Here is a 14,762-nt window from a genome sequence, read left to right as displayed (position 1 = left end):
ACAGTGGAATCCGCGAATAACGATTTTTTTAGCCGCGAATAGCGAAAACACAGATGAAGGAAACGCGAATAAAGAACTTCTATTTAATATCGTTCAAAAATAATTGTTTTAAGCTATCGAAAATCAAAATATATCCACTAAAAATAGTTATATGGAATTCTTTGAAAATTATAATTAGAATGAATTTTCCATCTATGTAATATTAATGCGATGAATATGCGTTTATTCATTAGCTTTAGTACTACTAATAAGTAATTACTTATTTTGATAGTTTAAACCGCTGTGCTCAATTTTGATTTTTTGTAAATCACGTCGCCCAATATTAAGATATATAGAAGGGTTAACGCAATTTCAGCACCGCGTTATGTATGTATGATTGAAGAATTATCGTAAATTATCAATTGAAACTATTTGTAAATATATTCACAATGGTCTCTTATGCCAGGCAATGTGTCTGAAATACATTTTGTATGAGCAATGAGCGTATATACTGGGAGTAACGCTTTGTTACTTGATAGGTAGAGCAAAAAGAAATCCATCATTTTTGCAATAATTGGCTTTAATTATCTTCTGTATCTCGCGTTGTATAAGTCCGATTATGTTCTACTAGGCGGCGTTAGAAAAATGAGGTTTGATACTAAGAGAACGTCTCTTTGTTTAAGCGCGCGTCAAAAATGGACACTAGCAAAGAGTAAATATTATATTTAACACTTTTTGTTAGATAAAGGTGCAAACGTAAATGTGAATAGCGGTAATGGTTCTGATACAGTAACTGCTAACCACGTCTAATTTTGGTTTCGTCAATTCATTCGTGTAATTTCGACTTTCGGTGAGAGGGCAAAATGGTGGCCAAACCAGGATTGGGATTTGGTGGGTTTAGCAAGCAATTATATACTATGAGCTGATCTATTGCAAAACTTTTAACTCGGAACTGTGCGTCAACAATTGAACTGTCTAGAAGAGGAAGCAATCGCCCAGAAGCGGTCAGCTTTACCAATAGGAGAGTAATTGTTCAATCCGGACAACGTTTGGCAACACACATCGATAGAGACTCGCCAGAAGCTCCGGGAGCTTGATTGTGAGCTTTTGATGCATCTATTTTATAGTTTGGACTTGCCGCCAAGTTATTACCACCTGCTCCTGACCAAAGCGAACAGTTTTGCTGATGAAAAATTCACTTCAAGAAAGTCTTGTAAAAATCGACTTTTAAATTATTTTTTTTAATGGGGCAAGGGTTTCTATAAGAGAGGCCGAATCATATTATCTTCAAAATGGCAACTAGTTATCGAACAGAACGGCGCCTAATTGATTTGAATCGGATCATTTCATCTATAGTAATTAAAGCCCTAATTTCATGGGTGCACTGTTTACCCATTAATCTTCTTAAGAAATAAAAAATCTAGTTGGTATTGCTATTTTGCCTTGAGGCAAGTTACATGAGCTTTCCGATATGTGTAAATAATCGACTTAATCAATAAAAAAAAATTAATTTATGAGTGATTAAAAGTATTCCGAGTGGATTTATTACACATAATTGAAAATCCAACAAGCGCGTTAACTCGGAGTATTTTCTAAAAACAAATTTTCAATAATCAATAATTTTCATAATTGAACCAGTGTTCCCGTGGGACTTTAATTATTAAGATCAAGTACTCTATCGTTATACCAAGTAAATGGCCTAATTTTAATTTTAACAAACGTCAAAAAAACTACTCATTTTCTCAAACTTGGATGAATTTACTTGTCGTAAGGTAATATTTCAGTAAATTCTATAAGACCATGGTATCTATCGCCAAAACAAGTTCCATAAAAATCGGCTTAAATTTTTATGGATTATATTCAACAGGTAATTACAAGAAATTTGGTCTCGATCGATTCAGAATGGCTTGAAACATCGAGGAAACATAAAATTAGCGAATCGGATTTTTTATGAAAACATAAACTTCTCCTTCGGGAAGTTAATAAATGAGATATAAGTTACCAATTAGAATTAAGGCAACGGTGAAAGTGCTGCTTTAAACAGTGAAGGTGATGAATTTATCATTACTAGTATAAATGATTGGTGATTGGTAATTTTATTTATGTCTTATTGGTAAATTTAAATCTTACACACTAAGCACTTTTTAGCAAAAAGCATTGATATTCAATTTGCTAAAACAGTTCCCATTCTGATGTCGAATAAGAAAATAATTAATATCACAAAAATACAAACCGACATGCCCGTAACCAAACGCATGGCCTTCACTTCCAATACGGTTTTGTATCTCCGGCACCACTGAGTAGAAATATTTCAGAGGCAGTGAGACATCATATTTTAGGGTGTATCCCAATTTTGGTATTGCCACTGGAATATTTTCTCTTATTTCCCATAATTGCTGCAAATATATAAAATAACATAATTCAGGAACTGCTAGAAAACATATAAATAAATTGCTGTGAAATATAAATTTCTGATTCTCACTGTCTGATTTGCATGATATAATGGATATTGAATTGATGCAGAATATATGAAATTTTAGAATTTTATCTCGCGTTGCTCGTTTCGGATTTTGATGAAACAACGTGGCACAATGGTAGATTTGATGCCCAAACTGACCGTGGTAAAATATTAGAGGCCTATGAAAAGCGGTTTAATTATAAAAATTAATTAAAGTTTGCATTTTAGCAACGCGCGGCATGCATAGCTTGCAAAGCTATTCCTTATCCTTAGCTTGGTATCGTCGTCGAATTCTAATTTTTGCTCCGGGGTTCAATTCCTAATTCAGATTTAATATTTTTTCTTATTTTTATTTGATAATTATAATTTCACGTGTAAATAATATCAACATTTATTTGAGTTTTCGATTAATTTTATATTTTTTGCTGAATATTCCATAATGAAGTCCTCCGTAACACCTGTTTTTATTTTGATATTACTTATGAAACTTACGACCATAAAAATGTTAAGTGATTCCTGAAACATTATAAATTTTGTATTAATAACAACAATAATACGGAAGAAGAGATATAATTTATTTACTGTCTCTAATAATAGGAGAGCTGAATGTAATACAACATACAACCTAATACCTGTACCTAATGCGTATGACTGACTCCACGTCAAAAATATTGCTACTCAATTATAAATATTGCAATTATTTTATTGTTGTGAATTTGCCACTACTTGCCTAATCAACAGTTACTTATGGTGCAGTGGCATTCTAATTATTAGCAATTCTCAAAACATTTATTATCAAAATTAAGTATTAATCTAATAATTCAATGCAAAAATAAGGTTGCCTGAAGGTATATAGCCATTCTTCGCGATTTTTGAGTCTTGACAGCATCAGCTCGTATAGAAATACCATATTTAAAATAGCACTCTTTAGAAAGCTGATTTTTTCGTTCCACCAGAACGAGTGTCATATTGACATCAGACTTTGGTTATTCTTTTCATCAGCTCTTTAATATGCTCCTCGGCGTATTCTGAAATTATAGGTTGACAATTCAACCTTACGAAGGTTGGCTTTTTACCGCTACCCTACATCAAGTAGAATTAAGGCCATTAAAAGTGCTTTACTTCTTGCATTAGTCTGCTTGCTAGTCAAGTCTACTGATATGTGTTGTTTCGCATCTTCTACCAATCAATCTAAGCAATCAACAAAATCAGATAAAGCGAAATTAGGTGGATCGTAACAGCTGTAAAAATGTATGTCATCTACTGATGCTGCTACAAATCCAGCGTTGATATTGTGAACGGTTTGCTGGAAATAAAATTTGTCACAGGACCAAATAACAGCTTTTGTGGTACTGTATGTTTCTCATGACCGATCAGCTAGTTGTTTGTAATTGGCTGATAAAAGGACAATATCAATTTTCATCTACCGTCTGCATAAGAAAATTGTATGCAGCCTCACAGTGATCCATGTTTAGCAGTATTGTCTTCATGTTTTAACTTCCCGTAGGGTAAGTTATAGTAATCGCAAAAAAATGGAAAATGAAAATTTTTATATATCTTTACGTTTCAGAGGTTTCTGAATATTTTGGCATGCCTTAGAAAAAAATGGATGTATGTGTGTGTGTGTGTGCGTGTGTGTATGTGTGTGCGGATACAAATTTTCGTCGACGATTTCGGGAACACGGATGAAGCGATTTGAATAATTTAAAAAACATTCGATTCGTATTGATAAGGAGACGTGCTGATTAGTTTTTGGCGAAGGCAGGTCTAGCCGTTCCGAAGATATAGGGGCAAAAGTGTCAAAAACGGTAACTCAGTTTTTAAGAGAACGGAGCGTCCGATTTGAATAGTTCAAAAAACATTTCACTTGTATTAACAAGAAGAAAAACTGATCAAATTTTCATGAAGGCAGGTCCAGCGGTTTCGGAGATATAATAAAAAAAGTAAAAAAAATGCCATATGGCGGTCAAAAATGATCATTAGACATATGCACATCAAATTATCAGATATTTTATAGACATTTTAACAATTATAACTTATCCGTTAGACGGCGGCGCGGCGCTTACGCGCTTTATATTTTGTCCCTATGCAGTTAAAGCAGTACGATTGCTTTGAAAAAAAATTCAGATCTTCCACAATATGTCAAAATAAAGAAAAAAAATTTTTTTTCAAAAAAAATTTTTTTCAAAAAAAAAATTTAAAAAAAATGTTTTTTTTTTTAAGAAAAATTTTTTTTCAAAAAAAGTAATTTTTTGTCCAATTTATAGTTTCTCAAAAATCTTATTTTTTCAAAGTAAATTTTTTTTAAAAATGTTAATCGTTTTTAAAAAAAATAATAATTTTTGGTACGGGTAGTTCCAGCAATTTGCCTTAAGGCACGATGCCTTAATTGCCTTAAGACAGAATTCCACTTACAGCCAGTTTGTTTATGACATGTCATCTGTGTGTGCCGCTATGATGAGCTACATTCTCAGTGTGTGTATGTGCGAATATAGATTTTCGTGGACAATTTTGAGAATACAGATCAACCGATATAAATGATTAATAAATAATTTTATTTCTATTGATTTGGAGACGTGCAGATTAGTTTTTCGTCAAGGTAAAATGATTCGAAGATCCAATTAAAAAAATAAAAAAAAATACATTTTGCGGTCAAAAATGATCATTAGACATGTGCGCATCAAATTATTAGATATTTTATGGTGATTTTAATAATAAGTAGACATTCATTTACATGTGTATGAGTTTCGTACCAAGACTTGAAATGTCTAACCGAAGCGGCGCTTACTCGCTTTGATATTTAGTCTCTAAAACAGCTACGCAACGCGATTGCTTTAAAAAAAAAATCAGAATTAAATAAAATTCTTTTTCCAATATAGTCTGACTTTTTTTAAAAAACTTTAAAATTCTCGAAAATCTTTTTTTTTTAATTTACAAAAAAAATTAAGTTTACGGGTAGCTACAGCAAATTTGCCGTTGCACGATGCCATGCATCACTAGTTTTTTCACTTTCTAATTGGTGTGTAAATAATATAATGAGTTACCCTGATTTTGCTCGGCTCCGATGCCACAACTCCATCTTCTACCACACTTTCATTCATTGCCTTCTGCAAAAAGGATTGTAGCTTTTCTTCGTCGTGCTCCATATGACTGCCTTGAGTTTCAATTACCATGTAAAATGGATAATTGCCGATAGGCCTTCTAAAATTAACGGTACTCGATAAAAATGTTATTCTTAATGTTTTCAAGCATGAAAATTGTCATTAAATTTTATTTTTAACCTAATTAATTTTCCCTAGGGTAAGTCACAGTAATCGCCAAAAATCGAAAATGAATTTTTATATAAATTTACGTTTCAAAACCTTTTGAATATTTTGGCATACCTTAGATAAAATGTACACTTAGTGAATGTTCACTACACGTATCAACCGATTTGAATGGTTCAAAAATCATTCCTACTGATAAGCAAACGTGCTGATTAGTTTTTGGCCAAGGCAGGTCCAGCCGTTTTGAAAATACGGGGCAAAAAGTGCTAAAAGTGATATTTCAGTTTTTCAGAGAACAGAGCGTCCGATTTTAGTAAATCAAACAATATTGTATTAACAAAAGGAACATTTGATTAAATTTTATGAAAGACGGGTGTAGCGGTTTTGGAATTTCGCTGAAAAAAAGTAGAAAAAATGCCATTTGGCTGTCTAAAATATTCATTAGACATAGGCACATCAAATTAATAGATATTTTATAGAGATTTTAATAATAAGTACAAATTTTGTTCACACCTTCATTGGTTCCGTAGCAATGTTTATTCGTTAGATTGCGATGCGGCGCTTACGCGTTTCAATATTTCGTCTCCACGCAGCCAACGCAGTGCGATTGTTTTGAAAAAAAAAAATATATTCAAAAAATTTCAAAACTAGCTGTAAGTGGAATTCTGTCTTGAGGCAATTAAGGCATCGTGCCTTAAGGCAAATTGCTGGAACTTCCCGTACCAAAAATTATTATTTTTTTTAAATTTTTTTTTTTATTTTTTTTTTTTGAAAAATTTTTTTTTTTTATTTTGACATATTGTAGAAGATCTGAACTTTCTTTTCAAAGCAATCAATCGTACTGCTTTAACTGCATAGGGACAAAATATAAATCGCGTAAGCGCCGCGTCGCTGTCTGAAGCATAAGCATTGGTACGGAACCCATAGGAATGTTAACAAATTGTATACTTATTGTTAAAATCTCTATAAAATATCTGATAATTTTATGAGCATATGTCTAATGATCATTTTTGACCGCCAAATGGCTCATTTTTTTACTTTTTCCTCCATATCTCCGAATCCGCTAGACCTACCTTCATGAAAATTTTATCGATTCTTCATCTTGTCAATACAAGTGAAATGTTTTTTGAATTATTCAAATCGGACGCTTCGTTCTCTCAAAAACTGAGCTACCGTTTTCGGCACTTTTTGCCCCGTATCTTTGGAACGGCTAGACCTGCCTTCGCCAAAAACTAATCAGCACGTCTCCTTATCAATACGAATCGAATGTTTTTTGAATTATTCAAATCGGTTGACCCGTGTTCCCGAAATCGTCGACGAAAATTTGTATCCGCACATACATACACACACATACATACATACACACACACACACACACATACACACACACACATACATCCAATTTTTCTAAGGTATGCCAAAATGTTCAGAAACCTCTGAAACGTAAAGATATATAAAAATTTTAATTTTCGATTTTTTTGCGATTACTATAACTTGCCCTACGGGAAGTTAATAAAAAAAAAAATCCCAAAAATTACAAAATTCCCAAAAATATAATGTTTTCCGAGTTTTTAAAATTTCAAAGCTTTTTTAAAAATTTTAATTTTTGGTACGGTAAGTTCCAACAATTTGCTTTATGGCACGTGCACGGCATAAATAAAATTGTGTGGCTTTATAAATATGCGAAATGAATTCAAATAGTGTCATGACTTGTTTGTTTGTTTAATTTTGATGCATATTATAAATAGGATAAATAAATAATCATTTTTATTTTGTTGCCACAGTAAGTTAATATTGAACAGGTATAATACAGAACTCATGTATTATATCTATTATATTAAAAATAAATTTTAAATGATCAATTGACTATAAACTGATTTTTGCTGGTTATGCATTTTTTGAGAAATTGTTAATTTTGTATAACAAAATCATATCATATTTTTGAATAAAAATAAAAACTTCGTTTGCTTTAAAATTAAATTGAAATTGATGACTAATAAGAGAGTAAAAATTCAGCATACAAAAACAATAATGCCTCATTCATTTCATGGATTTGTCATAACTATCGAATTGAAGAGTATATTATTTCAAATACTCGTCAAATAGAAAACATTTTCAATTGTTATCGATTTCAATTGAAGGTAAACAGTTGAATTAAAGAGAGGCAAATCTTTAACTACAAATAATATAATTTTTGATTTATAATAAAATATTGTTTATTACAACTTACTTGTAGCCGAACTTTTCTAGACAGGCATCAACTGATGAAGCATCCATCATCTCCACTGCGGATAACACCTCGCTGACCATTGATTTCGCAAGTCGAAATGTTTCTATAACATTCTCGAAACTATTCAGTCCTTTGTGGAATATAAAAAATTAAAGTCACTATACATATATACACACACACACATATATATATATATATATATATATATATATATATATATATATATATATATGTATATATACAGGTATATATTATAAATTATAACAATTATATATTTTTTGCAAAATTTCCGAAAATGTTTGAAAATTTCAATATTTTCTAATTTGAAGCTTGAAAATAGATCTGTAAATGTATTGAGGCACCTACCCAAAAATGCCAAATTGACTGCTTTTGGAAAAGGGGGGCACTGCAAAGCTACAGCAGTTATCATTCCGATAGTTCCTTCGGATCCAATGAATAAATTTTTCAAATGATATCCAGTATTGTCTTTTTTCAATGTCGACAGCAAATTTAATATATCGCCATTAGCTTGCACCTGTAAACCAGCACAAATGAATATTTAGTACAACTAAATTCAGAACTTTGGAACCAATGCATATAATGAATGGATTTGAACATATATAGATTTTTTAATTTTCTGTACACAAAAATAAATATTTTACTGTTTCTTTAATAACGTTATAATTTTTTCAAACCCGGGCGGCACTTATTTTAGGGCGACATTTTTTAGTTTATTTATACATAGTTGTAAAAAGCAACTTATTCATTGCATATTTATTAACTTCCGTAGGGTAAGTTATAGTAATGGACCGAAAATCGAAAATGAAATTTTTAACTTCCCGTAGGGTAAGTTATAGTAATCGCAAAAAAATCGAAAATGAAATTTTTTATATATCTTTACGTTTCAGAGGTTTCTGAACATTTTGGCATACCTTAGAAAAAATGGATGTATGTGTGTGTGTGTGTGTGTATGTGTGTGTATGTGTGTGTGTATGTATGTACGTGTGTGTATGTATGTGCGGATACAAATTTTCGTCGACGATTTCGGGAACACGGATCAACCGATTTGAATAATTCAAAAAACATTCGATTCGTATTGATAAAGAGACGTGCTGATTAGTTTTTGGCGAAGGCAGGTCTAGCCGTTCCAAAGATACGGGGCAAAAAGTGCCGAAAACGGTAACTCAGTTTTTAAGAGAACGGAGCGTCCGATTTGAATAATTCAAAAAACATTTCACTTGTATTGACAAGATGAAGAATCGATAAAATTTTCATGAAGGTAGGTCTAGCGGTTTCGGAGATATGGAGAAAAAAGTAAAAAAATGAGCCATTTGGCGGTCAAAAATGATCATTAGACATATGTACATCAAATTATCAGATATTTTATAGAGATTTTAACAATAAGTATAAATTTTGTTTACATTCCTATGGGTTCCGTACTAATGCTTATGCGTTAGACAGCGACGCGGCGCTTACGCGCTTTATATTTTGTCCCTATGCAGTTAAAGCAGTACGATTGCTTTGAAAAAAAGTTCAGATCTTTCACAATATGTCAAAATAAAGAAAAAATTTTTTTAAAAAATAAAAACAAAAAAAAAATTAAAAAATTTTTTTTTTTTTTAAAAAATTTTTTTCAAAAAAAGTAATTTTTTGTCCATTATATAGTTTCTCAAAAATCTTATTTTTTCAAAGTAATTTTTTTTTTCAAAAATGTTAATCGTTTTTAAAAAAATAATTTTTGGTACGGGAAGTTCCAGCAATTTGCCTTAAGGCACGATGCCTTAATTGCCTTAAGACAGAATTCCACTTACAGCTAGTTTACATTTCTTCACGTTTGAAGGTTTCTGAACATTTTGGCATACCTCAGAAAAAATGGAAGTGAGTGTGTTTTGTGTGTCCGCATTTTTTCGTTCACGTTTTCGGGCGCCCCGATCAACCGATTTGATGGTACAACCAAAGGGTACAGAAACTAGAAATCGAGTTTTTGAGAGAATGGAACATCCGATTTGATTGATGCAAAAAACTTCAATTTGTAATAATGAGGAGAAGTGGTGATTAGTTTTTGGCAAAGGCATATCCAATCGTTTCGGAGATACCAAGCAAAATGTGCAAAAAATATGTTTTTGAGAGAACTAAGCATCCGATTTGAATGATTCAAAAAACTTTCTACGTGGATTTTAATTTGAATTCTGCCTAAAGTTCAAATGCTCACTTATATACTTGAAATAAATAATTTTAACTTTGTAATTAATTTATATATTTCTGTTTAAATATTAGACAATGTCCTTCATTTTAAATTTGATTGATTGAGTTTTGTTTATTTTTCTGTAAACATATATATAAGTTACAGTATTTATAATTGTATATTTGAAAATATTTAATTTTCCTCGAATATATCATTACGGTACGGGAAGTTCCAGCAATTTGCCTTTAGTTACAATGCCATACACCACTAGTTTTCTTTCTTGAATTATAAATGATCATTATGATTTTTATTATTAATTATATATAAATTATGATTAACCATATGATTTAGAATTTTATTCCTCGGTGTATATAAATGTATATTAGTGTAAATTTTGAATTCTAATTTAAGAACAGGTTAATAATTTTATTTTATTGTATTCATTAAAATTCGTTGAATTCGTATAAGCATCTTTACGATTTTGTTCGGCGATTTTTCCTATTTTTTTATATCAGCTTATAAATGTCATTTCTTTTAAAAAGTTTATATGATTACTTTGTGATATATCAATATTTTTTTAAATCATCAATTTTTCTTTTGAAAATCAGCAAAACCTTAAGGCATTATATAAATATGTTGACGAGTGCATATAAATATGTTTGAAAAAAATTACTCTGTGTATAAATTAATATTGATTAAATAACTTAATAATTTTTTAACTTTCCGTAGGGTAAGTTATATATAGTAATCGCAAAAATATCGAAACTGAAATTTTTTATATATCTTTATGTTTCAGAGGTTTCTGAATTTTGGCATATCTTAGAAAAAATGGATGTGTGTGTGTTTAGATACAAACTTTCTTCGATGATTGTAGGAACACGCATCAACCTATTTGAATAAAACATTCGATTCGTAATGACAAAACGTGCTAATTAGTTTTTGGCAAAAGCGGGTCCAGCCGTTTCAATGATACGGGGCAAAAAGCCGAAAATTGTAGTTTAGTTCTTGAGAGAACGAAGCGTCCGTTTTAAGTAATTCGAAAAACATTTTATTTGTATTGACTAAACGAAGAACTGTTTTTGGGATGACAGGTCTAGAGGTTTAGCGATTACAGAGAATCAATAAGGAAAAGTGATGAAATGACATTTGGCGGTCCAAAATGATCATTAGAATAAGAACAAATTTAGTTTACATTTCTATGGGTTCCGTATCAATGTCTATCCGTTTCGCTTCGATATTTCGTCTCCAAAACAGCTGCGCAGCGCGATTGATTTGAAAAAAAGTTAAAAATTGTCAAAAAATTTCAAAACATAAAAAACATTTTTTTAAAAAAAAAAGCCATTTTTTCAAAATTTTCGAAATGCTCAAAAATATATTTTTTTCAGATTTCAAAAATTTTTAAATATTTTTTAAAAAAATTATGTTTCGGTACGTGAAGTGCCAGCAATTTGTCTTAAGGAAAGATGCCATGCACCACTAGTTCATTTGTATTAATTTATGAAAACTACTATTTGACTGACTTATAATTAAAAGGGCGGCAAAAGTTCTAGGTACGCCACTGCACCCAGGTATAAGCTTTTGTGGCTTTTGTACAGGTTATATGAAAAAAAGCTATTAAATCTTACTTAAAATTAACAATACTTCTTTTAAAACAATTGAATAAAGTATACTTAAAAATTACATTAAATTCTCGTAAACTAAACAACAGTGATCACAACTAAAAGAAATAACTACGAAAGAAAATGCTTTTAATATGGGTCTTCAAACATTTCCGTTTATCTCCTGACAGCAACGTCGTAAAAATCAAGCTTAAGCTGGTTATACATCTTTTTGCTTTTACTTTCAAATATATTGTTAATAAATTCTTAACTTTACTGGATTTGGAGATATCGGTCGTGGACTTGTTTACTCGTGGACCTTTTAGCTCCGCTCTACCCTGCATTCATATTTATACTCTGCACTCTGCGTATACGTTTACACTTTCTTCTGTCATATATTTCATAATTTTCAACTAATATTTTTATATCGTTTTATAAAATGTTTAGCACGCAACAAAATGAGCGGAACAAGTAAGATAATAACTTGTCAATATTCGGATGAATATTTAAAATTTGGCTTTATATTCGAAGTTTGCGATGAGCCGATACTCTTTTGTCTCATATGTCAGCAGTGCTTGAGCAACAAATCAATGAAACCAGGTCGTCTGGAGGCACATTTGAAGGCAAAACATCGTAATCATGTAAATTTAGATTTGAGTTACTTGAAAACTTTGAAGGAAAAGTTTGAGAAAAGAACAACATTGTCCTTCAATATTTACTTCACGGTCTTCAACAAACAATCGTCTTCTTGAGGCGAGATATCAAATTTCATTATTAATTTGAAAAAGTGGAAAAAACCACATTATAAGAGAAATTTAAATAAAACCATCAATTTCAGTATTTATTAACACTTTGGGGACGGCTGTCCACCTCAGTGGACAAACATACTCTGTGAGGTATAGGCTATTTTATAAACAATGACTCAGTTTGCATCGAAAAGTTGAATAAATTACATATAGCACGTTTCAAAGGTTTCTGAATCGACGTTTCAAAGGTTTCTGAATATTTTTGCATACCTTAAAAAAATGGATGTATGCGTGTGTGTGTGTTCGGATACAAATTTTCGTCGACGATTTCGAGAACACCGATCAACCGATTTACGGGGCAAAAAGTGCCAAAAACGGTAACACGGTTTTTAGGAGAACGGAGCGTCCGATTTTAAAAATTCAAAAAACATTTTACTTGTATTGAGAAGATGAAGAATTGATCAAATTGTCATGAAGGCAGGTCTAGAGGTTTCGCAGATCTAATGAAAAAAGTAAAACAAAAAGCCATTTGGCGATCAAAAATGATCATTAGACATATGCACATCAATTTATCAGATATTTTATAGAGATTTTTACAATAAGTATGAATTTTGTTTACATTTATATGGGCTCCGTACCAATGTTTATCTGTTAGACGGCGACGCGGCGCTACGCGCTTTGACATTTTGTCTCTATGCAGTTAAAGCAGTACGATTGCTTTGAACAAAAGTTCAGAATTTCCAAACTATGCCAAAATTTAGAAAACTTTTTTTTTCAAACAATTTTTTTTTGTTTCTCAAAAATAAAAAAAAATAAAAATGAATTTTTTTGTATATCTTTACGTTTCAAATGTTTCTGAACATTTTGGCATACCTTAGAAAAAATATATATGTGTGTGTGTTTGTTCGGATACAAATTTTTGTGGACGATTTCGCGATCACAGTACAACCGATTTAAATAATTAAAAAAATCGATTCCTATTGATAGGGTAACGTGCTGATTAGTTTTTAGCAAATGCAGGCCCAGTTGGTTTGAAGATACGGTGCAAAAAGTGCCAAAAATGGTAATTCAGTTTTTGAGATAACGAAGCGTCCTATTTAAATGATTCAAATAATGTTTTATTTGTATTGATAAAATAAAGAATTGATAAAGTTCTTGGAAAGGCAGGTCTCGTGATTTTGAAGATCCAATAAGAAACGTAAAAAAACATGTCATATGGCGGTCAATGAATATGATCACTAGACATATGCACATCAAATTCGCTCACGCGCTTCGATATTTCGTTTTTACGCAGCCGTATCGTCGTATCGCTTAAAAAAGTTTAAATTTTCCAAAATATTTTAAAGTACAAAAAACTGATTTTTTTTCAGTTAATTCCTTTCAAAAATCTATTTTTTCAAAGTTCTCAAAAAAAATATTTTTTTAATTTAATTTCGGTACGGAAAGTTCCAGCAATCTGCCTCAAGGCACAATGCCATGCACCACTAAGTTGTATAAATATTATTTTATGAAAAATGTTATTTTTAACACTTACCACTTCGAGTCCAAGTACAGTGCTATGGAGGCTTCCATATCGTAGTAACCGCAATCCTCCCGCATTAGTTGCAACGTTGCCGCCGATATTGCAGGATCCCTTACTGCCCATGTCGAGGGGCATCATGAGCCCGTGTTGCTCGAGCGTTTTATCAAGCGTTTCTAGTACACATCCTGATTGACAAGTCAATACGCCTGCGCGACCCCAAAGAGAAAACTAATTAATTTGCGCCCTGTTAACCCTATACTATATTCATCATGAACTGAATGTGGAGGGGCCCTGAATTTGTTTCAAAGCCTTTAGCCCAAAGATAGCAAGATTTCTCAAAAAAAAAAATTAAAATAAATATCATATTACAAAGAAAAAATAGCAATGATTCAAATTAAATATACACTCTTCTTGTCTTTTTTTTTCAATAAAAATTTGTTAAATAATTTATAGTTCCCGCTTATATAGAAAATTGGAATTCTTGTTAACTTGTCATATCATATGACAAGTTAATATGACTCATATGGTGTTACAGTAATCGCAAAAAAATTTATCATATATCCTTTCGTTTAAAGGTTTCTGAACATATTGCCTGCCTTAGGAAAAATGGATTGATATTTGTGTTTACATCGATTTTGTGAACACAAATCAACTGATTTGAATAATTCAAAAGGCATTCCATTCGCATTGACGGAGAGACGTGCTTATTAGTTTGTGGCTAAGGCAGGTCCGGCCGTTTCGAAGATACGGGGCAAAAATGCCAAAATTGGTAATTAAG

The 14,762-nt window shown here is 31.4% G+C and overlaps 1 protein-coding gene across 1 annotated transcript in view; it reads right to left on the bottom strand.

Moving 5' to 3' along the window:
- The window catches only part of LOC113367308 (D-2-hydroxyglutarate dehydrogenase, mitochondrial-like), a 29,199-nt gene that overhangs the window by 1,258 nt on the left and 13,179 nt on the right, over positions 1–14,762 (bottom strand). The window contains exons 4-8 of the mRNA XM_026608922.1: positions 13,997–14,190; positions 8,300–8,468; positions 7,934–8,063; positions 5,482–5,638; positions 2,213–2,375 (exon numbers count right to left, since the gene is read on the bottom strand). Of these exons, the coding sequence (XP_026464707.1) occupies positions 2,213–2,375; positions 5,482–5,638; positions 7,934–8,063; positions 8,300–8,468; positions 13,997–14,190 (813 nt within the window). The remainder of the gene's footprint in view (positions 1–2,212; positions 2,376–5,481; positions 5,639–7,933; positions 8,064–8,299; positions 8,469–13,996; positions 14,191–14,762) is intronic.

Source organism: Ctenocephalides felis, unplaced genomic scaffold (assembly GCF_003426905.1).
Source record: "Ctenocephalides felis isolate EL2017-DRISC unplaced genomic scaffold, ASM342690v1 CF-g0.4_SCAFFOLD_01170, whole genome shotgun sequence".
Lineage (NCBI taxonomy): Eukaryota > Metazoa > Arthropoda > Insecta > Siphonaptera > Pulicidae > Ctenocephalides > Ctenocephalides felis.
This window is presented reverse-complemented; position numbering and strand designations above follow the sequence as displayed.